Here is a 24753-nt window from a genome sequence, read left to right as displayed (position 1 = left end):
TGGGGAAGGAGAACCTCACTCTTGGTCTCGTTTTCACAATATCCAGTAGACAGACGCGGTAGCACAGCAGTTATGTTTCATACAGTCAGAAGTTCATACTTGCTCTCCTTTTAGGTACACTGAGAGAACTCTGATAAGATGCCGGGATGAAAAATTCATTTTGATTGGACACAGTATAATAAGAAGATAATCCTAAAAGTGAATGTCTTTTAAGCAAACCTCCAGATTACTGTTGTGATTCAAGCGTTGCTGGCCCTGTACCTCCCACGCAAGTTAACGGCTTCACTCCTGCTTCTCTTCCAGCAATACGCTCCCCTGCTGGCTGTGTTCAGCTCCCAAGGCCAGTCTGAGCTGATCCTCCTGCAGAAGGTTCAGGAATACTGTTACGACAACATCCACTTCATGAAAGCATTTCAGAAGATCGTGGTTCTCTTTTATAAAGGTATCGGTCCACATTGTTCCACCGCTGTGCTTCCATGTTTTGTTGCAGCGGAGCAGAGGGTTGGGCAGGGGGCCACGTGGGGTTCGCACTAACCTTTGCAAGTTTCAGTGAGGCGGCCATATTACAGAGAGAGGATGCAAACGCCACATGTGCCTGTCCTCGTTGCTGGGACTTCCCAGAAGGCTGTGATGAACTGGTTATTACTTGGGGGGTGGTGAAAAGAAAATGTAATTACATAAAGTAATTAGGTCTGTTTCTGAATTATAGTAAGGATGAGCTCTAATAACAATAATTATCAAAATGCTACGGAAAGTTATATTCAGACCTTTTTAAGTACCATAAAGCTGACTTCAAAATAACTGAAATAATTAGCCTTTTTCACCTTCTGTTGTGGTTATTTGTCCCAGCCATTCTCCTATTTTCCAAGGAAATGGTTTTTTTTTTTAGATTTTCACATTTACTGTCTTTTTTCTTTGTATTTTTAAGGAGGTTGCCATGACAACCGGCACTGGCTTTAATAAATGAATGCTATTAGGGTTTTAACCAATCTAAATCTCTATACCTACAACATATAAAAATTATCCTGGACTATCCTTTGGTCTATGTTTATATAATTTATGAGGGTGGAAAGGAAGACTTAAGAAATGATATATTTTGATTATAAAATGCTTATTGGAAGTTACTATGACCTTAAATGGCATAATATCAGAAAAACTTAAAGTACAAATTAATACTAGTCAGATTTTTTCCTTTTGACATATTCTTACATTTGCCTATTTTAAGACATACGTTGGTATTTAGAATATATGAATTTTACATTTTTTTATTAATAGCTATTTTTTAAATGTTTTAACAGTGTTTCACAAAAAGCTTTGATCGACTATCCAGATTCTTGAAATGCATACATTTTACCCATGAGTTTTTGGGTGACATTTCACTTTTACAGCAGTAAAGCATTTGGCACAATTTTTTTTTTTAGTATATTTTATTGATTATATTGTTACAATAGTTTCAATTTTTTCCCCTTTGCTACCCTCCACCTAGAACCCCCTTCCCCCAGCAGTCGCCCCCCAAATCCATGCCCATGGTTCGTACATACAAGCTCTCCCGCTTCACCCTTTCATATATTCTTCTTCTTTTTTTTAATAAATAAATGATTAATTAATTATTTTAATAATAAAAAATAACAATCCCTCCCTCTCAGATATTAAGACCCTTTATAATCTTATAAAGGACAATGGGCGAAGATCTCAAGCTCCTCTAGCTGCTGGCACAATTATTTTTAATTGAATTTATTGGGGTGACGTTAATAAAAGTACAAGTTTCAGGTGTACAACTCTATAACACATCATCTGTATATAGATAGTATTGTGTGTTCACCACCCCAAGTCAAGTCTCCATCACCATTTATCCCCTGTTTACTCTCTTCTACCTGCCCCCCACCCCCTTTCCCTCCGGTACTGTTGTCTCAGAATAAGAATGTGGTAACTGCCAAGTCCCATTTGAAGTTCAGGAATTGGTGTTTTTCTTTGGACATACCTGAATTAGGTCCTTTGGGGGATGGTCATGAGATAGCAATATCCTGAAACGAGGGCTTCAGTGATAGCCAAGGTGACCCATCAGAACCAAACCTGTAGGTCTTATTGCCAACCAACCTACGGTACCCAGCAGCCAACAAACAGAAGCAGGGCCCACCTACCCAGTGGGCATTCTGCCCCCACTAGCCACTACTGGCTCCTTTTCTAAACTGGTAAAGAGAGCTCGGGGTAGGTTTCACTTTGGCTTTGTGGGTGGACAGTATTTTCCACTACAGAAAAAACAAACAAACAACCGTTTATAAATCAGAAGCCTTGGTGCACATTTTCCTTTGTTGCTATTTAGAAGTTAACCCATCCAGACTGTTCCTTTAATCAAATCTTTTTAAAGATTTTACTTATTTATTTTTAGAGAGAGAGGGGAAGGGAAGGAGAAAGAGAGGGAGAGAAACACCTGCTGTTGCCTCTCACACACCCCCAGCCAGGGACCTGGCCCACAACCTAGGTATGTGCCCTGACTCGGAATTGAACCAGCAACCTTTCAGTTCGCCAGCCAGCATTCAGTTCATTGAGCCACACCAACGAGGGCCAGATCTTTTTGTTAACTGAGACATAGTTTGAGCTTCATCTGAAAAGCACTTAATTTTATTATTATATTTCATTCATAAAAAGATTAACCAATTACTTTTTATCAGTGATGGCATTGAGGCTGCATATTGTTAGTACACACAGACCCAGGGAAAAGCCCCAAGACTGAAAATCTACCTTCGTAAGTAGTGGCTGGGACAGACCAAAGGAAGAGGCAGGCCTCTCCAGTCTGGCAACTAACAGTCCATTAAAGGAAATGTACATAGGAGGTGTGTCTTTGGGCAGCTCCCAGAAAGTGGATTTTCTCTGTGCCATTTGGAAGGCACCAGAGAATTAAAGGAGAGGGGGTCGTCACAGGTACTGGTATGTGAATGCTACCAGGTGCAGGACATGACTTTACCTGCCTGACAGGTCAGGACAACAGCCTGTTCCAGGATCCAGCTCATCACAGGAAGCAGCAGAGGGGCTCTGGTTTTTTGTCTTAATAAACATTGATGATGGTCTGATAATCTCTAGGGTGGGGGTTGTAGTAAGCTGTCTCCATTCTGGCCTGAGTCCACCTCACATGACAGACAGTGGTCATGGCATGGAATAGTCTGTCCACCACACATATGAACATACAGTCCTTCAGATTGCTCATTTTAACCATGAATGCCAACACCCTTCCTCATTATGCACTTTTAAGTAATCTAAAGTTAGAAAGGTCTGTGGCTAGTGTGAGCAAGCCCCAGGGAACACAGGAAGGTATTAACATCATTTTGTTCTGGCTTAGTTATTTTTGGAAATTAAATCAGGAAACTTTAAAAATGAAAACTAAAATAGATCACTGAGGTATTTAAACTAAATGTCATTTTTTAGGCAATTGCGTCATTTTCCACAAAATTATGCATACAGTCTGTTTTTCTGAATAAAGTAACTGCATTTTCTCCTGAGAACATGAAACCCCCGAGGAATGACTGTTCCATGCCACTATTAAGAGAGTTACTGTGTTTACCTTATCTTTTTGGAAGAATGGTTCTTAGACTGACTTTATTTCATCCCACAAACACTTGTGCACCAGGAGACATATATTTTATGTTTTTATAAGGATTGGAAGCTTTTTGAATGTTATTTTACATGTCTGGAAATGCTTGGTGAACAGAGTGTTTTATAGCAATTTTTTCCCAGCTCTGGTTGCAAATGAATCACCCGGGGAGCTTGTTAAAGCACAAATTCTCGGGGTTCTGATTCCAGTAGGTCCAGGATTGCACCTGAGAATTCACATTTTAACATTTCCTAGTGATACTGTGACTACTGGCCCAGGACCACTTGTCTAAAGGCTATTTGATGCCAGAGGGAAATTTTTCATGACCTATGGTAATATGTTTAAGATTATACTTACTGTTAATTCCTTATACACATATGTATTTTATAAATATCAAACTGTGTCATGTTTACTTATTTTATCTAACGATATGGATTTCTTTTAGTTATTATAAGGAATGTTTTTGCTTCAATGCAGGTTTTAAAATAATGTAAATCCTTTCTCCTTTTCTATTTTAATCTCTCTCTCTTATCATTACACACACACTCACAGGTTCCCCATATATCCAGAACAAGAGAACACAGCAATTTGGGGATGTGGCTACTCATGTCCCTTTTGATAAACCCAGTTACTTTAACGCGCGTTATCAACATATTTTTTTAATGGTTTATAAAAATAAAAGTGAATAAATATTATAATGTTTTTCAGGAATGAAAGAAAAAAGTGGTAATTGTTCATCTAGTGAAAATTCACCTTCTGTATTAAAATCTTGATTTGTACATTTCTAAGACAGTAAGGAAAAATGGTATGATTTCTTCTGTCCCTTGTTTATTATTTATTCCCAGATGCTAGAAGTTTGGTCTTGCAGCAAGTATTTAATACTAAAGTAGGTTTTCCTAAAAATTCAACTTTGCACAGTCTGTGTGATTTTTAGTAGACAATGCCTTTGGTAAGTTTTACTTATCGCTTAGTTGTCCTTCGCATAACAACTGTCCTTAACAAGCATTTTAGTAGTTGCATGGCCTCTGTCAGCCTCTAGGGGGCAGTAAAACACAAGTGAGCTCTGAACCTTGAGAAGAAAACACCACCCAAATACACTAAATTGCAATCTAAATCAGCTTTCCAACGTGTACATTATATCATATGCAATTCATTAAGGTGAGGAGAAAAAATAGAATGGCCCTTGATACACGTTTGCCACATTTTTAACTATTTTTTATTTTATGACAGTAATAGGGGATCATTATCCAAACTATTATGGGATTGCTAATCTAAATCACAAACATCCTAAAAATATCAAAAATTGCATAAAAGAGCCCTGGCTTCTGTGGCTCAGTGGATTGAGCGTCAGCCTGCGAGCCAAGTGTCGCTGGTTCGATTCCCAGTCAGGGCGCATTACTAGGTTGCATGTCAGGTCCCTAGTTGGGGGCGCAAGTGAAAGGCAACCACACATTGATGTTTCTCTTCCTCTTTCTCCTTTCCTCTCTCTCTAATAAAATAAAATAAAATAAAAAACAAAATAAAGAAAGAAACAAATGAATAAATTATTTTTAAAAAAATTGCATAAAAGAGACTTTTTAAATCCATGTTTAAGGTAATTAGTGGAAAAATCTCCATAAAGCAGTCTCGTACAGTAACAAGTCACTTCCTCAGGCTGTAAACTGCCCTGTCCTCACCTCTATAAAAACTGGGCCCGGGGCCCCGGACGGGATGGTTCAGTTGATTGTAGCATCATCCTATAACTGAAAAGTTGCAGGTTCGATCTTGGGTCCAGGTGTGTACAGGAGGCAACCAGTCAATATTTCTCTATCACATCGATGTTTCTCTCCCTTCCTCTCTCTAAAAAAGCAATGGAAAAATGTCCTCGGGTGAGGATCAAAAACAAAAAACTGGGCTTTGATGGCAAGTGGGTGGGAAAGTTCTTTCATCGTTGTGAGTGGAGGGTGTGGAACTGGAAACAGAAGAAGTTGAAAAACTAAGCAATAAGTAATTCTATAGGATTCCTGATTAAGTCTATTATATCCAGTTTTATAAATAAGTAAATCCAGACTTCCTCCTTTCTTTGCAAAATGTAGTATATTTAAAGATTAAAATAAATAAAAACCTTATATTATCTACAAAGGTCAGTGATATTTTAAATGAAAACTATCAAGTCATTTCTCTTGCTTTCATAAGCTAAAATTATATTCTAACGGCAAATACACCATTAGAGTGGTCTATCAGTATTATAATGGATTAGATAGCCACTGGGACAATAATAATACTTTTTATTGGTTTTGTATCTCATTTCCTACTCCAAAATCCCAAAAGACAATCTGTTAGAAAATTAGCAATATGTGTATGCTATTATTTTGATATTTGCCTTCCTATTCTTAATATTAAATATTCTAAATGAGGACTTAATGGTATCAAGGCATATTTGTGGAGTTTAAAGTTTTAGACAATCAATAGTCAATAGATGTAATTTTTACCAGAAACTTGTAGGGAGTTGGTTTAATATATCTGTTTTTCTCTTGAGTACAAGGAAAACATTACTCTTGTAGTTTAGAATATGAAGCTGTGGGAAAATGAATTAGTGATTCAGTGATAGAGTAAGTGTAGAACTCTGGGTTATGTGTGTATTGGTTCCATGATTCACCCAGGAAGCTCATCTTTATATCTAATTATTATTTCAGTATTGCAATCTGTCTACTTTTTTTTTACTTGCCCTTCTCTCCTAAAATAGTAAATCCCCTTAAAAGTCTAGTCATTTAAGGTCGCTGCTTAATTAAGATGTCTTTGAAGTTGGCAGGACACAGAGTGTTCTGAAATCCTGAAATTGCTGATTCATTTGCAAAATGACAAAATAACCCCGTTTCCTACTGGCCAATTAGAACTGTAAGAGATTTTGAAGTCCCAGTCTGACATGCATATAGGCTTACATTATATCATGCCTGATGAGATATATCATCCTCATCACTACTTACTAAGCTACGTGTTAAAATATGACGCTATTCTATATGGAAATGAGCTTGGTTCCTATCCTCTGATAAGTTTGGGGTATGGATTTCTTTTATAATGGAACTTTTAATATTAAAAGTGATTGCTTTCTATTAAACTATAAGATGAAGTTGCTTTAAAATATGACATTTATGTAGTAACTTTGAAATCTTTGATTTGACATTGCAGCTGACGTGCTGAGTGAAGAAGCGATATTGAAATGGTACAAAGAAGCACATGTGGCTAAAGGCAAAAGTGTTTTTCTTGACCAGATGAAGAAATTTGTTGAGTGGTTGCAAAACGCAGAAGAAGGTATGATTCCATTTAACAACATTGGAGGCCATTTAGCAAATACTTTCTCATTATAATTCAAGAAAGGTCCATCTTCTATGGATTTTTCTTGCTTTCCTAAAACTAAAGTTCTTAAATTGTCTTCCATATCAAATATTCAGCCTACATCTCATCCTTCCTTTCTGGAAATTAAGGCAATGAAAATTTCTACATGGTAATAAATAAGTAAATAAATAAAAGCAGCCCTCTTAAATTATCCACCCTAATGGTGAACAAAAAGAAAGAAATAATTAGATCCGAAAGGGAAAAAAAACGTTTGCCTTAATCACACATTATGGGATTATATAGAATTTTACAAGCACCTTTACCGGTTGACTAGTATTTAAAATGGCAACACGGAATGAAAGAGTAATAATGAATGAAAGTGAATACAGCTAAAAATGAAAAGTTTATTTTAGGTGATTCAAAGAACAAAAGTAGTTATATTCTCTAAGAGTAGTTATAAGGATGTTTCATTTTTAGAAAGGCCAAGTTCATTTAAAAGCAAAGGGAACAAAAGTTTGCCGTCTGCCCTCCTATGTAACTATCTTCCATGGTAAACGGATGCCTAGGACAAAGATGTGTTTGGGGCCAGGGGTGGTCAGGGGTGGTGAGTGGACTAGAAGCTTCGATGACCTTATTTAAAGGAAAAACAACAATGAGAATCTTGACTTTCCTTTCTTCTCTCCTAGAATCTGAATCCGAAGGTGAGGAAAATTAGGCGCCTCAAGAAGCACAATACCTAGGTCACCGACACAACACTTGGATTGGGAATGCTGAACCATTCGAGAGGAGAGAAACTTGGCTTCTGTTTTCACAAAGGAAAAAAGAAAAAATAGGATAGGTTTCCCTCGCGCCGAGGGGGCAAATGGATTTTGTTTTTGTTTTGTTTTTAAATGAGCCCTGAGGCATCAGCTATTATACTTGGGACTCTACCTCTCACTCACTATATGCTAACTTAAAGCCATTCAACAAGGAGTCAAGTAGGAATCTGACATGACTCAGCAGACTCCTTTTTTAGCTGTATTTTTCAGGTACTGTGTGGTGAACGCCCCACTGGTGTCTATTACAGGGCCACTTTGGTAGTTGTGTTTCTGCTCGTGTATGTGATTTGACAAACCAGTTTTTTAAATAAATGGCTTTATAAAAATCTGGGCCTATATCCTCAGAGCTTTTATTTCTTTACCGAATATGCACTTCCTACCCAGAGGACATTTCAGTGTTGTGCTTTATTTTTTCCCCTCCAGAATTTTGAAAGGTTCTATTTCAGGTGAACGTGGAAAACAGCACTGTTCCTTTAAGCATCATAGTAATAAACTGCAGTTATCTCCCTAGGGAAACAGAAAGTGACCCAAAATTCCGTGTGCGTTTAGCCCTAAAACAATGGAGTGATATTATTAATTAGATAGTTTCATGCTTCTCATTTTCCTCAGCTCTCTTTCTTCCCTGTTTAGAGAAGAGCTGAAGTACATATGTAAATAGATCTTTGTTTATGTTTATTTATAACTAGGTTATTTTTATTCTTTAAATTATCCCATTCTCAATAGTAGCAATGCGAAACATATTACTGTTTGGGAAGGCTCATAGTTTATTACACAAGTCTTTCTTAACTCTTAAAAATCTTGAGGATGCCCTGTTGCTGATAGGGCAGTGCCAATCGCCAATAAGAGCTGAAACAAAAGAAGGATGCCAAGGTAAGAGGTGTTCTAGTTTCCTAGGTGTCTAGGAGACAAGAGAATTGTTTTTTCCTATGACTTGACCATATATATATACCTAAATCTTTACCATCATGGGTTCCTTCCATCTTTTAAAATCTTAAATCTTTGATAAATGCATTTTTTCCCTGTGTGGTTAGAGCACTGACTGAGCTCAGCCAACAGCGGACATAGCAATACCATCTGAATAGATAATGGTGGGAAAATTACATGAGAATGTTATTGTCATTACATAGGAAAAAATAAAGACAACTGTGGCCAAAAATCATTGTAAGTCATAGAATAAAGAGCTTTATGGGACCTAAAGTACTTGGCATACCCCTGGATGACTTATATATTCCTTCCTAGAAACTGTGTAATGCCCTTTTTTCATACGGGTCTTCCTTTCCAGTTTGCCCTTTCATAATTGCCCTTCTATCTTATACAAAAGGTACTAACTCATTTATCCCAATATGGTACACTGTCCAGGAGATGAAAACCACATGGTACTAAACAAAGGGACACTTGTAGGACGCATTGTTCTTATAGGACGTTCAGCTGGGAGAAGAGCAGGAACTGAGAGGAGAACTGACTTGTTTCTTCTAGAGCATCAATTCCTGGTAAGTGTCCATTATCTTAGCTATCTACTTTTCCTCCTATTTAAAAAATTGGAATTATGAACTTAAGTGGTAGTCATGTTATAGATTGCATATTAATGTATTTGTTTGAATTGAAATAAATGAAAAATTTTGTTTTAAAAATAAACTTGACCAACTAATTGAACAAGTGCTGGCTGGCTGCCAGTTAGGATAGACGGTAGACTTATTCCATAAATTAAATCTGCATTTTTAATATTTTGAAAAAACTACATTTAAAGATAAAGTATTGAAAATTAAATTCACTGATAATTTTATGTAAACATTTACATTTTATATTTTTATGTTTAATTTTATATGCCAATATGTAAGAGGACTTTTCCTTTATTTTAAGGGATTATGAGTTAAAAGCAGAAGGACACTGTATTAGAAGATATTTGACTTTATCCCATAATTTCTAAGTTAACAAACTGGGACATAGAAGAGCACAGAGTTATCCAAGGTCACAGAGTTAGTGACCAAGATGAACTAAATTTCCCATTTTTAGAGTCTCATACCTATACTTTTTATCCTATATTATGCTTTCAAATTATTTATGATGAGAATGTACTTTTCCACAGTTTCAACAAAACTTCTAAAACTGGCACTTCCATTGAATAAATAACTGGAAAATCTATTTTCTAATCTGTAAACTGTAGCAATTACAGAATAGTAAATATTTAACATTTTCTAGCACAGAGTATTTTTCCCGAACAGAACTCGAGATAGTGATCTTAAGTAAGCATGAGGTGGGGGTGGCGATGTTTCAAACAGCAAGGACTTAATGACCCCTCAAACCAAAAGTGCTTTCTCTATCTGGAAGACAAGTGTCACTGCTTTCTTTTTGAAAATAAAATGTTATCTCTTGCATAACAGATTATTCCCAAATTTAGCAGCTAACAACAAACTTTTATTACGTTGCAGTTTTTGTGGCTTAGCTGGATGATTTTAGCTCAGAGCCTCTCCGGAGGCTGTAGGAGCTGCTTCCCTGCTGACTGGTGATTTGTAGACCTCAGTTCCTTGCTGACTTGAAGTGAGAGGATTCAGTTTCTCAACACAGGGCCCTATGACATAGCAGCTGGCTTCCCCCAGAATGAATGGTCTGAGAAAAGGGAACCCAAGAAAGAAGCCATCTTTAATAACCTGGTATTGGGAGTGATATCACATCTCTGCCACATTCTGTTGCTGTCACTGATCAACCCTGGTACACCGTACATAGGGACTCCATGAGGCATGAATGCCAGGAGATGGAGATAATTAATAACAATACCAGTCATCCTGGAGGCTGGCTACCACAGTAGCACATATACACATACTAATAGTTCTGGAGAGAGTAAAGATCTTCACCTAATGTTTAAACAATGAAAGCACTAAAAGAAAATGTAAGCAATATCTTGATAACCTTGGCATGGTAAAAGCATGACAGAAAAGCCAAAGAAAAGGGTTGGTTTTTTTTTCCATATTGAAAGATACAGACATGAAAAATAAACACCAAATGCTTGTGGAATGAGCAGAGCTTCAACAGATTAAAAGAACATATTTTGATAAAAACAAATAACAAAAATACAGTACAGAGTGGGGCAAAAATAGGTTTCCAGTTTGTATGGAAAATAATGCAATAATTAATAATACTAGAAGCATTAACTCTAACGTACTTAAAACTAAACCTGTTTTTGCCCCACTCTATATAAAGAGCACCTATGAATCAATAAGAAATAATTGAAAATGCAAAAGAATGAAGAGTCAATTCAAATGGTCAATTCACATGGAAAAATGCTCAGTCAGTAAGATTGTGTGAAACAAAATCAATGGTATTTTTTTTAAGTTTTTTTTTCTTGTACATCAGCTTTTAAGGTATAATTTGGCAATAAATATTAACATTTTTAAAATGCCTATTTTTGGACTCAGCATTTCCATTTTTGAAATCATTCCACAAGTGTACCCTCATGCATATGTGTAATGATCACTCTTAGTGATAAAACTTGAATGAACTAAGACAACTGGCAAATTTAAAATCTCTGAGAAGTCAATTATTTAAAGTAAATTCTGATAAATCTATATTATGGAATGACATGGACTCAAAAGGTTGTTCATAATATTATCATTAAAGGAAAAATAAATTAAAAAGAATATTTTTTCCACTAATGAAACTTATGTGTGTATATAATACACCTTTATAAATACATAGAAAAGGAATATTCTCTAATAACTCTTAAATAATTGTTATTTCTGCATAAATCTTGGGAGGGCTGAGAGGAAGAAAAGGGAAGGAGAATATTCTTTATTCTTTCTACTTCCTTGAATTTCTTCAGGAAAAAAAATGCAAAATCCTCATAATTAAAAAATTAATGCATGTTCACATATGTATAAAGCTCTTGGAGGAAACTAGATATTACATAATATTCTGCCACAGAGAAAAACACTTCTAATGTTTTTATATTTTTACAAATATGATTTGCTTAATTCATGGAAATTAAGTCCATTCTATATGTTTTATATCTTGCATTAAATAATATGCTATGACATTTTACTGCATCAAAAACTAGTTTTGAAAGCATGATTTTAAAATACATTTAACTGTTCCTGGTATTGTTGATGCATAATCTTTTATTACTCTATTGCTTAATAGAAGGTATTTTATAATTTTTTGCTTTTAAAAATACTTAAAATACTACCTAAATCTTTATTCACCTGTAATTATTTAGAAAACTAAATAAAAATGGGACTTGGTTTAAAGGATTTGAGTATTTTTAACACAATATGGATTTTTTTCTGAATTTACATTTTTACATTTGAGTGCATTTGATACCTATTTGGGGTATAGTTCACGGCAATATCAGTTCAATAAGAAATTTAAAAAATTATGTTAACCTCTAAAAATATGAACGTTTAAACTTGTGGAATCCAGCAGATCCAATTTGTAAAATTGAAGGGACAAGGGAAATAAAAATAATTCATTTTCAAGCCAAGGAAACCAGTGGTGTGGAAACACGTCAGGTCCTGCATGGTTATAGAATCATCAGGTTTGAGCTAATGTGGTGTTCCCGGCTCAGCTGATTCAGCGTCTCTGACCTCACCTTCTCTGAGCTAATGGCATTTAGTTTTCCATACTTTGGAAAATGGTAGGCTTCAAGGTCCACCCTTATGCCCTTATAGATGCCCCTGCACTGCCATGGCTCTGTACTTGTGGAATAGGTGTGAGTAAAATATTTCTTCCATGCAAAAGACCTTTTTAGAGCTAGACTTTGTACATTTAAAATCTCTGCACCTTGGTTGTGTGTGTGTTTTAGCTATTTATTGATATGAAGCAGGGAAAAATGCCTAGTCTATATTTATGGCTTGAATAGAAATGGCACACCTGCAGAACCAGCAATCAAGTGACAGTGAACACTAGCAGTCTCAGAAGCCCTCTTTTGGTGAATCATTATTCTGAGTTCTTGCCTGTGTTTGAAACAAATACTGCAGTAGTTGGTTTATGCCTTCTTTTAATTAACTTGGCTTCGCCTGTTTTGTTGTTCTTTGTGTTTAGTTCGTTTCTGGTAAGGGATTAAATACGCTGTCAATCTACCAACAATAATAATCAGCTCTTGGAGCAAGAACACGTGAAACATAAGAACATTATTTTTCAATAAGCCAAGATGTTGCACTATTCTTGTTTGGTACAGAGAATAATTCCTAGGCACATATTTGTTTCTCAGAGATAGTTCTAGAACACATGCATTTCCTCATAGCATTCATTACAAAGCAGGAAATCATTCCCTGCCTTCTCTTTTATATGAGCAAGGTAGTTGTCTTTTCAGTTAAATCAAATTAGTGTGGCTTCTGTTTGTACTTCCATGTTTTTTTCCCCGGCTGTGTAAGAGGAGGAGTGGAGAGAGGCACATGGCTGGCTTGAGCTCCGAGGCACCATTCTGCCAATAATTAGCCATCTAACTAATTAGCATGTCACTTAATTAACTCTTAGTGTTTACTATGCTTAATTGTAAAATAAGAGCCCAGACAAGATCAGTCCTTAAACTGGAACTTCACAGTTCACACCACCTGAGGTTAAATAAATGCAAGACTGTTTTCATCAGATTCTGTTCTGTCACCTAAGAAAGGTAAAACAATTTGCCTAGATTGCTGGTTTTCAAACCCCAGCATGCGTCAGGATCACCTAGGACTAAAACTGATTGCTCCCTGCTGAGTTTCTGACTCAGGAGGTCTAGGTTGAGGTCTGAGGACAAGTGCCAGGTGACAGCTGATCCTGGTGTCAAGACTACACAGAACCATTGGGCCAGGAAGTTTCTAAAGTCCATTATTCCTGTACTGACTTTGTGCAGTCCATTACATCTTCAGTAAAGGAAGTGGACTGTATTTTCCCCATATCTGTATTTTTTATTGCCATTCAGCACAACGCATAGCTTGGTGATAATCGGTGTTGTGTAAATGAGAGCAAATTCTGCATTAAGAATTCCTTTTAAACAGTTTATTAAAAATTCATCTAATATATCTATACCTTTTTTGAATTTCAGAATTGGGACCATAGCCTGACTGCTACTTAGTAAGAATTTGGATTAATGCACTAAATAGAAATGCATCATAAAAGTGTCATTCTCTGAAACAGAGCCAATAAATTGTGGGCCCATAATTTATAAAATGATCCTGACACCCTCCCTTATTTGTTTCCAAAAGAAGCAAAAATACTTTTCTCATAAAGACTGTCTAGTAGGGCTCTGTAACAGCAAATTGTGGGTGTTGACCGTAAATATCAACTCCTTGATCCCCTTGGTTTCCTCCCTTCTCTCCTAGAACAGGTCCGAAAAAAGGTAAAAGATCATTGTGCTAGTTGACTGCCTCTCAGACTTTAGTGTCATTGGCATTCCCTGGAGGGCTTGTTAATTACAGTTGCTGACTCAGCACATCTTGGGTGGGACAGGAGGATTTGCATTTCTAACAAAGTTCCCAAGTCATGTTGCTGCTGCTGCTTTAGTGACTACAGATGTGGAACCACGGGGATAGACAGTTTCTAATCCATTCTAACAGGTGTATTGAAGCAACCCAGCCACATAGAATGGCACCTTGATTTAGACCAGCTTGAGAGCTATTAATGCACTTGTTAGGAATGGGGTATCTAAGAAAAGAAAAGACGGTGCATTTCTATAATTTCTTCCCTAGCTCTCAAATTTCTGTTACCTCTAAAATCCTTGAGAGATCTCAATTCAGACAGTCTTGATTTCTTAAAATAGAAAAAGTCCTTTGAGTAAATTCTGGAATCTTTCTCAACATTCTCTTTCCCCTTTAACAGAAAAACTTAATGGTTTTGTAAGTGTAGCCCCAGGCCAGGCCCCTCAGCAACACCTGGTAGCTAGCCAGAAATGCAAATTGTCAGGATCTGACCAGACCTGCTAAATCAGAAACTGTAGGTAGAACCAGCAATCTCTTAACAAGCCCTCCTGGTGATTCTGATGCATGCTCAAGTGTTAAGAACCACTGGCCTAACCTAAACGTCTGGTGTCGGACCGTCTTGGAACACATCCCTAAAATGACAGGATGATGGGAGATTTCAGTTTTGTGAAAGGCTGATCAGAGACTGGACAATGTCTCTGGGACAAGATAATGTGGCAGCCTTCCATGTTTTTTCCCTAATATAAGGGAATAAATGATGTCATGTTCGGTAGCTGTATGACTCAGCTCAAGCTATGGAAGGAGTTGGCAGGTAGTAATGAACTCTTTCCCCAGTGCACGGGAACGCTTTCTGAAAAGTAATAGTTTTCCTGAAAGCTGGTTTCCTTCCATTTTTTTCCTTCTCACTGAGTAGTGACATGAAAATGTATTTGGGTTTTTAATTTCTTCTTTCCAGTATACCCATTCACAAGCACAACAGCGGGTTTCATGGTAACGAACAGCAGCTTTTGTAAATACAATGGAATCTGGAATACGAGTATTCTCAACATATCTCAAAATAGACTGGGTAATAGAAACAGACAACAGAGGAGAAAACGAATTTTGTGTGTACATTTCTGTTTAATTTGACCAGTTTTGCTTCATGTATTTGGAAGTTGTTACTAGATGCATATGCACTTATGATGATTATGTCTTTCTTGTGATCGGCAGTTTTTCATTCTGAAACATTGCTTTTTATCTCTTTTAATAATCTTTGTTTTGAAGTCTACTGTATCTGATAATGTAGCTACTCCACTCTTTTTAGGCATATTGTTTGTATGGTATATTGTTTTTCATCCATGTACTTTCAACCTGTGTCTTTTTTAAAAAGATTTTATTTATTTATCTTTTTAAAGAGAGGGGAAGAGAGAGAGAAAGAGAGGGAGAGAATCATCAATGTGTGGTTGCCTCTCTTGCACCGCCAACTGGGAACCTGGCCTGCAACCTACGTGTGTGCCCTGCCTGGGAATTGAACCAGCAACCGTTTGGTTCACAGGCCAGCACTCAATCCACTGAACCACACAAGTCAGGGCTCAACCTGTGTCTTTATACAGGGTGGGGCAAAAGTAGGAGTACAGTCATATCCACTTTCAAATACAAGAATAATATTTATTAATTACTGTATTCAAAAGTGGATACAACTGTAACCTACGTTTGCCCCACCCTGTATTTAAAGGATGGCTCTTAATACATAGCACATAATTGAGTCTTGCTTTTTAAAAAATCCAGACTTCTGGTCAAGGTGGTGGTGTAAGTGAATGCTGTACTTGCGTCCTCCCACAACCACATCAAAATTACAACTAAGCTGCAGAACAATCATCATTTAGAACCACCTAAAATCTACCTGAAGGGAAGTCTACAACTAGGGATTTAAATAAGAAGCTGCATCTTTTCTTCTAAGTGTCAACTCCTCTCATTCTTTGTCTTCCCACTAGTATCTGCTTGACGTTTTTTATCACTCTCCAGCGCCTTAAAGTAATTGTTTTTCCTATTTTGTTTAGAGTTTATAGTTGTTACCTATTAGGAATTTGGTCTTATAAAAACTACTCAGCCATCACCAGAGCAGGACCTTGAACAATGAATTCTTTTAGGAATCTTATTGACTAGTCCATCTTATTCCAGCTTGCAGCTCTACCTTCACAGTCCCCACCCCTGTCCTTGTTCATTTATGTATTAGATGTAAGCTTTTTTTTTCAACTCTGCTACATTTGTATCATTAAAACCCCTGAAAAAAATTCTGTAGCTTCCACTTCTGGAGAGCTAAGTCTAGGAACAATTTGTCATGTTAGTTAATGGCTTGAAGTGGGGTTTAGTTATCTTAAAAGTCGAGAAATCTAGGAGATAACAAAGGAGAGACTGTTTGCTATGAACTTGACATTGGACTCTACTGATCGCAAACAATAATTGACATTCTATACCATGCCAAGAACCTAGTCAGAAATGAAAGTTAGTTAACTCAATGTTCAACTTGATTGCTCATAGTTCCAAACAGAAGGCTTTGGTTCCAGAAATCCTTCACCTTAGATTCCTATCTCTATCAGGTATTAGTTACCTTGGCAACAGCAAGAAAAACCTGATGTTTTGTTTTTAAAAAATCATTGTAAATTTCATAGGACAAAAATCTCTAATAAAACTTAACCAGGAAGGCAGCTCTGCTCCCTACTATAAAATAATTAATCAGGGGCTAGAAATGTATGCTGTTGTGGGCAAGAGAGAATTCCTTGAGTTTCTTTATTGTAGTATGATAAGATATAAGTATACCAAAAGCTGTACTAGTCAGAGTGATACCAGAGAAAGAAAACCAGTAGGATGTATAGACACATACACACGGGGATATATACAGTTTTACACGGAGCTACATGGAATAAAACTCTATGTTATTTAATCTCATTTTAAAGTACTGCAAACATCAATTAAGTTTTCAAATCAAAATAATACCCTTCAAACTGTCAAGGAAAATCTCTAAAATGAATATTATAAACTTTTTATTCTTATAATAATTTTTGGAGAACTACATTTGCTTGTGTTCAGTGTCTGAAGTAGCAGTTTTGGGGGCAGTGCATCAGATTGGGATTCAAGAGGCCACAGTCTCCTTTTTTTCTTTTTTTTTTTAATTTTAAAAAAGGATAGATCATAGTGTGTAGTCTTCATTCCTAATTTCTCTTGACTTGGCTCTCTTCTCTTGCAAGACCATATGGCTAGACATGATGACCTCAAAGAGCACATACATATGTTTCTAAGTATTGCATGAATCCATAATTCTATACATAGGACCTAAGACTTGGAGAAGCTCCGGAAGTGCCCTCTAACCTCTTTGAACCCTATTAATATTCTCTCAGAAAGCCCTTAGAAAATTGGTTATAATAGAAAAGTTTGAAGATTTGCTAAAGTCACAAAACACAAGTTATTTTTAATGTTCAGTAAAATTCATGTAAGTCTGATAAGTTTCTTCACCATCCTGTGGTTAACAATAATTACTTGGTGGGGACAGGGCAGTGGTGAGCAACAGGGGAAAAATTGGAACAACATAATAGAACAACAATAAAAAAGGAATTAAAAAATAATAATCACTTAAGTCAAATGTTAATTCCTAATATTGTTTTAGTTAGATGGAGTCCAGAAGTTTATTTTTTCCTCCTGTGTATATATTTTTTAAAGTTATTTCCATGTTCAATGGCCATCATAGTTTCAAGGAAACAAATGAACTCTCCAGAGGTTTTTATGATTTGTTCATTGTTTTAGATGTGGTGAAAATATTCTTGTTCTTAAAATCATGCTGAAAATAATGATTCTAATAATGAGAAGTCTGCAAGTATATGAATTCAGTCAATGCCTCTGAAGATTAGACTGCAAAATATATTAGAAATGTGTGCATTCAGGAAAATTACATAGAACTCATGGAACAATATTCTGCTTTTTAAAAAAAGAAATGGCAATAGCAACCAAATGACAAGGACTTGCCAAATAGTAGTCTGAAGGTAAATTACAGCAGATAGTTACAGCCCCACAGCCTAGCTCCCATATGAAATGTCTGTGCCTTATCCTTACAAAAATTTTATATCTTACAGGCCATCTTCCAGCAGGACATTAGCAGAAACTGTTGGAGGGTGTAGACACACAGACACACAGAACAGCTCTGAGGTTATTATCTTGGAAGGTAAATGAGGGAGAAAATGAAAAAGCAATCACAGAATCCAGCCCAGGAGAATGAAAGGAGACAAATAAAATTCTTAATTCTCTGTGGAAGCAGAAGCAATCCGTAGACAATCTGGACTCTGAACTAAACATGAGAGAGAATAATGAGAGAAAACCCCAAAGGTCAGTGTTTAATTAAGGAAAATAAAATACTGCAATTGGGAAACATTTCTCATATCAATTTGGTCTGATAGTTCTAGACTTATTTCAAAACTGTAAAGCTGTGGGAGGGGGTAGGTTAGGGGGTGGGGAGATAGAGGAAAAAGGACGCATGGACGTGAACAACTGTGGTGATTGCTGACGGAGGGGGTGTAAGGGGACTAAATGGTAATGGGAAAAGATGCGATAATGATTAAATCAAGTATAATAAAGGTTCAAGATGACTTTATTCTACTCAAATTTACAGGAAACAAATTAGATTAAGCAGTGATGAAGAACAGTTAAAACTTACTAGAGTCACTAATTGAGCTTAGGTGTTAGCATTTCCTTGAGTCGTCCTCTAGACTGTCTCTTACGTAAGGTGAATTTGTTAGAGTGTTTGTTATCATGAGTAGTCTTTGAGCCTGCATCTCAGGTAGCCACTGGTAGCCGAAATCTAGCATCTGTTATATGGCACCATTCACCTAGAGTTTCAACCACCTTAGAGGCCAGAGTCTAGAGACACTGGCCTGAGCTGTGCCAATCTTATGGAACCACGCAGAAACTTTTTTTTTTTTTTAATCTGACTTTTTATTTTGATTTTTTCTTTTGACTCAAACCAGCCTCACCTAGTGCCCTAACTCACCCACCTCCCTCTCCCTTGCTTAATCATTAAGCCCTCAGCACAATGAAGTTCTGGTCAGCATCCTGGGTCTATTTACTACTGAGACCGAACCATCAGTCAAACTGAACATACTCTCTTGGCCTCAGTTGTGCATTAGTTATAGACTCAGGAAAGCAGAATGATCCCACAACACAAATCCTCGCAAAATTGGACAGAACAACTCCATGGCCGACCTCAGGACCAAATGCAATGATCAATTACCCCCTATCCTAGAACCAACCAATCAAAAGAGACCGCGACCCTAACTCTGTTAGTCACCATGATAAATGATTTTTTTCCTTTTGGAAGCCATCTGGAAGCCAGGTGTTTGAACATGAGCTACCTCTGACTCCAAGCATGGTACCATCTCATTAAGAAACCCTCACTTGGCTGCAAACTCCTGTTCATCTGTTATTGAGCTTCGATGCACCCAGGTAGACTGATCCCTTCAGTCCAGTAACACTTTCAAACACATAAATGCAGCAGCACAGGCAACCCTCTGTACAGATCCTGTGAAGGAGATGAGGGAAAGCCGCTTACAGACCGTTGTATTAGTTTTCTATCAGCACTGTAACATATCACCACAAATGTGGCTGAAAACCACACAAACTATTATCTTATTGTTCTGGAGGTCAGAATCCTAAAATAGGTCAGCAGGCCCTAGCACGTGTGGCTTGGTTGGAGAGTCATCCCGTAAAACTGAAAGGTCACAGATTTGATTCCCAGTCAGGGCACATGCCTGGGTTGCAGGTTCAATCCCCAGTCAGCATGTGAACAAGAGGCAACCAGTCAATGTTTCTCTCCCTTCTCCTCTCTCTAAAAGCAATAAGCATATCCTTGGGTGAGGATAAACATAAATTAAAATAATAAAATAGTAGAGCTGTGTTCTTGTGCAGGCTTTAGGGAAGAATACGGGTCCTTGTCTTTTTCAGCTTCTAGAAGCTGCCTGCACTCCTTGCTTGTGGCCGCTTTATCCATCTTCAAAGCCAGCATAGCCTCAGCTTCTGTTCCTGGCTACTCTGTCTCTTACAGGAAGGACTCTTGGTTACATCGTTATTACATTACACCTGGATAACTCCGGATAATCTCCCCATCTTAGAATCCTTTTGCCATGTAAAGTAACATATTCACAGATTTTGGAGATTAGGACATGGGTATCTTTTGGAGGGAGAAGGGAGATCATTATCCAATTTTCAAAATGCCAATCAGAACATAAAGAAGATCAGGTATAATGCTCATTCACAATAAATTACTATAAGAGAAAAAAGAAATTGTTAGCCCAGCATACTTAAATTTGCCCTTGATTAAGTTACAACTATTCTAAAATATACATTTCAAATTATATTTTAGAATCTAATGGCACATCACTTCTTTCCCTGCAAAATATAATATTGAAATTTCTGTGATAATGCAAATGAACTTCAATCCATACAGACTTTTAAAGTATCAAGTATTTAAAAATAATGTTGACACTAGTTTTTGAAACATGGATTTTAGAGTAGAAACACTTCAGCTAACCTAAACTTGGTAGTGCAACCATCAGCCACAAATGGAGGCAACACCCAAAACACAGGGTGTCTCAAAAGTCTTAGTGAAGTTTTAACTTTTTAATCTCAGAAGTATGAATGCTTTGAAATCCAAAAATATTTGAAAATGTAATTATTTACATTTATTACACTTATGTAGTTTTAAGAAAGTTTGCATAATAATTCTCTTATTATGGTAGAAAACCGAGAACATAAAATTTACTGCCTTAACCATTCCTTTAAAAAAATTTTTATTTTTATTAAATTTATTGAAGTGACATTAATAAAATTATATTGGTTTCCAGTGTGCAGTTCTTTTGAGGAAACTTCATACTGTTTTCCAGTGGCTGCACCAATCTGCTCTCCCACCAACAGTGCACGAGGGTTCCCTTTTATCCACATCACAGCCAATGCTTGTTTTGTTGATTTATTGATGATAATCATTCTGACAGGTGTAAGGTGACATCTCATGGTTTTAATTTACATTTTTCTGATGACATATGTCTATTAGCCATCTGAATGTCCTCATTGGATTAACCATCTCTTTTTTTAATGTTTTAAATTTTTATTTTTGATTTTAGAGAGAGGGGAAGGGAGGGAGGAAGGAGAGAAACATTAATGAGAGAAACTTCGATCAGTTGTACCCCAACTAGGAATTGAACCGTCAACCTTTCGCTTTGCAGGACTATGCTCAACCAACTGAGTCCCACTGGCTAGGGCTGGATTAACCACTTCTTAATGTATAGTTAAGTAGTATTAAGTATATTAACATTGTTGTGCAATCTCCAGAACTTCTTCATCTTGTAAAACTGAAACTCCCTATTCATTAAACACTGATTGCCCTTTTCCCCATGCCCCCAGTCCTTAGAAGCCACCCCCCTACCTTCTATTTCTGTGAATTTGACAACACTGGATACCCCATAAAGTGGGATCATACAATATTTGCCTTTGTTGGCTGGCTTATTTCACTTTGCATAATGTCCTTCAGGGTCATCCATGTAGTAGCATGTGTCAGGATTTCCTTCCTTTGTAAGGATGAATAATATTCTGTTGTGTATATATATGCCACATTTCATTTATTAATTCCACCTCCTGGCTATTGTGAGTAATGCTGCTATGAACATGGGTATATAAATACCTCTTTGAGACCCTGCTTTTAGTTCCTTTGGCTATATATCCAGAAGTGAGGTTGCTGGATCATGTGCTCATTCTTTTTTTTTTTTTTCTTGAGCAACTGCCATACTGTTTTCCACAGCAACTGCACCATTTTACATTCTCACCAGTAATAAACAAAGGTTCTAATTTCTCCACATCTTTTCCAACACTTACTCTTTCTTTCTTTCCCTCCCTTCCTCCCTTCCTTCCTTCCTTCCTTCTCCCCTTCCTCCCTCCCTCCCTCCCCCCTTTCCTCCCTCCCTTCTTTCCTTCCTTCCTGATAGTAGCCATCCTAAGGGTGCGAGATGATATATATACCATTGTGCACTTTGACTGCATCTTCCTAATAATTAGTGATATTGAGCATATTTTCATATACATGTTTGCCAAATAATACACTTTTAATTTACTGTTTTTAGTATCTGCCATCTTCAGAGGGACTGAAACCAAAAAATAAATATTTTTTTAATATTTCAAAACTAAATGAGTGTAAAGAAATTAAATAGTCTTCCAAATGATGCTCATTTTGTAAGTTTGTAACATCGATGCTACTGAAAATATTAAAACTTTAGAACGAACGAAGGCTTTTGGGATACTGTGTATGTGAAAACAGAGATTCAGGTTGGCTGTTTGAAGCTATAACCGGCCAGAGCCCCCATTGTGCTTGCACCTGAAATAAAACAATTCTAGCTCCTCCTTGGAAAGCCTGTCCATCATGGGCAGTGTCACCCTCTTCTAGCTGTCCACTACGACAGATGTCTGGGTGACAGCTTGCTGGACATCCTCAAGGGAGCAAAGAGGAGCGATAAGTACCCATGTCACTCATTTTGCTCATTGTTTCGAGGGACCATGGGTGTACCTTTGAACTTCTCTCACTCCAGGAGCCCCTAAGGCATAGTGTAGGGTTGAAGGCCACTAGATTAAGGATTCCAATACCTCCAGACCCTGCCTGGTCACCAAGGAGCTGCAGATGTCCTAATGGTTTAGATAACTGAGTCTTCTTTCCTTGGTCTGATTATTACTTAGCACTTACAAATTTGTTGATAGTATCAACACATTTGTTTATAGTGAGCTGGCAAAACTTTTAGAGCTTCTAATGTCTCTGGAATTTTAAGTGAATATTCAGAATACTTCCAGTATCTTCTTGGCTTTTGATTTCATCAGAGACCTATAAGCTGCCATCTTTTTCTAAAGGCTAATAGATAGAAAACCAAAAAAGAAAAATTAAGTTCGTATTTTGAATTTACCCTGAGTGTTGTGTACCATTAGGCCCAAGCCTGTAGAATGGTACTTGCTAGTTCTTTCTAAATCACTTGAGTACACTGAGTGGTACATAAATAATTGAATAGTGACTTTTAATTAAGGCACTGTAGTGAAAGCTGCTTTATGCAAAATTAAATGCTTTTTAATAGCTAATTTAGAAACCACTTTTAAACACCACAAGTGCTATAGCAAGAAACTGAGCAAATGTCTAATTTAATTTGGCAAAGGGTTCTCAGATGACACCTAGGATTCTGGGTGTGTGTGTGTGTGTGTGTGTGTGTGTTTGTAAATGAATGTTTATTTTTCCTCACAAAGCTTGAGATTTAATTTCCATATTGCCACTAGTTTTCACAGAGAAGATATCAAGTGAAAAACCATAGGCCACATAATATATTAAATAATATTTTATGTTAGTGTGAAAAAATAACAGCCTGTGAAAACTTGGGAGCTAAATAATGTTTCATATCTTTATGTGCGTTTTATAGATATTAAGCATATTATGAATTGAATTGTACCTCTTTCCAAATTCTTAACCCCAATATTTTAGAATATGATCTTATTTGGAAATAGGATCATTGCAGATCTAGTTAGTAAAGATGAGGTTGCTCTGGAGTAGGATGGGCTCCTAATTCAATACAACTGCTATCTTTTATTAAAAGGGGAAACTCAGACACAGAGACACAGACAGAGGGAAACGCTATGTGAAGATGAGGGCAGAGGTCAGGGGATACTGCAGAAGCCAAGGGACAGCCGTGGTCACCAGCAACCACCAGAAGCTGAGAATGACATGGAACAGACTCGCCTGCACAGCTCTCAGCAGGAACCCTCTGGACGCATTGATTTCAGACTTCCAGCCTCCATAAGAGTGAGACACTGAACGTTTATGGAAGCCACCGGTATGTTGTAGTTTGTCATAGTAGGTGCTAGACAAATACTACAGACTGAATGTTTGTGTCTTCGAAATTCATACGTGGAGGTCCTTACCCCCAATGTGATGGTATTTGGCAATAGGTCTTTGGGTTAGGTGGGGGCCCCCGTGATGCAATTAGTGACCTTATAAAAAGAAACCAAGGCTTGCACCTCTCTCTGCTCTGTGAGGACACAGGGAGAAGGCCTATGCGAGCCAGGAGGAGAGATCGCAACAGAGCCCAACTCTGCAGGCACCCTGATCTTGGACTTCTCACCCTCCAAACCAGAGGGAAATGAATTTCTATCCTCTGAATCCATGATATTTTGTGATAGCAGCCTGAGCTGATTTAGACACCCATTTATGTACTAGGCAGCCCACATGAAACTCCAAATGGAATGTGCAGCTCCAACAGCTTTACTGGTGTTCTGAACTTAAGTGGGCATAAAAGTTCCTTTTAAAGTATTTAAGATCATGACGATTAAATGTCACATTTACGAGCATCCTAAAGTTGATCATAAAATGCTTTTAGAAACAGATGAATATAAAAAATACTATTAAATATGCAGCATGATACTGTGTTCTCAAATGCCACCCAGAGCTAATTTCAACATTTGCCAAATTAAAGCATAGAGGATTCAACTAAGTGCACAGGCTTCTGTAAATGTGAGTGGGCACATACCACTGTCACTTCAGTAACTACACTTAATTCCCTAAGGCCAAATAGTCAATTTTCCTTTTATCTACAAAACA

At 37.1% G+C, this 24753-nt stretch overlaps 2 protein-coding genes across 4 annotated transcripts in view; both read left to right on the top strand.

Annotated features, from left to right (window-relative positions):
- Window positions 1-8030, top strand: part of BZW2 (basic leucine zipper and W2 domains 2) — a 56836-nt gene extending 48806 nt beyond the window's left edge. For both annotated transcript variants that reach the window (XM_090287139.1, XM_090287140.1), the window contains exons 10-12: window positions 304-442; window positions 6758-6880; window positions 7591-8030. In XM_090287139.1, the coding sequence (XP_090143265.1) occupies window positions 304-442; window positions 6758-6880; window positions 7591-7619 (291 nt within the window). In that variant the 3' untranslated portion in view covers window positions 7620-8030. The remainder of the gene's footprint in view (window positions 1-303; window positions 443-6757; window positions 6881-7590) is intronic.
- A 40-nt stretch (window positions 8031-8070) lies between these two features.
- On the top strand, window positions 8071-24393 carry LOC150001381 (uncharacterized). Of its 2 annotated transcripts, XM_090287141.1 has the most exons (3): window positions 8071-8592; window positions 9142-9212; window positions 23753-24393. In XM_090287141.1, exons 1-3 carry the CDS (start codon window positions 8451-8453, stop codon window positions 23954-23956), a joined length of 417 nt encoding a protein of 138 aa, XP_090143267.1. In that variant the 5' UTR covers window positions 8071-8450; the 3' UTR covers window positions 23957-24393. The 2 variants fall into 2 exon arrangements, 1 of the variants encoding a protein (XP_090143267.1); XR_016513026.1 differs by lacking the exons at window positions 8071-8592; window positions 23753-24393 and adding an exon at window positions 10152-10662 and having other exon boundaries at window positions 9053-9212.
- The last annotated feature ends 360 nt before the right edge of the window (window positions 24394-24753 follow it).

This window comes from Furipterus horrens, unplaced genomic scaffold (genome assembly GCF_987537825.1).
Source record: "Furipterus horrens unplaced genomic scaffold, mFurHor1.1.pri manual_scaffold_9, whole genome shotgun sequence".
Lineage (NCBI taxonomy): Eukaryota > Metazoa > Chordata > Mammalia > Chiroptera > Furipteridae > Furipterus > Furipterus horrens.
The sequence above is the reverse complement of the archived record's forward strand: the minus strand, read 5'-3'. Positions and strand labels throughout refer to the sequence as shown.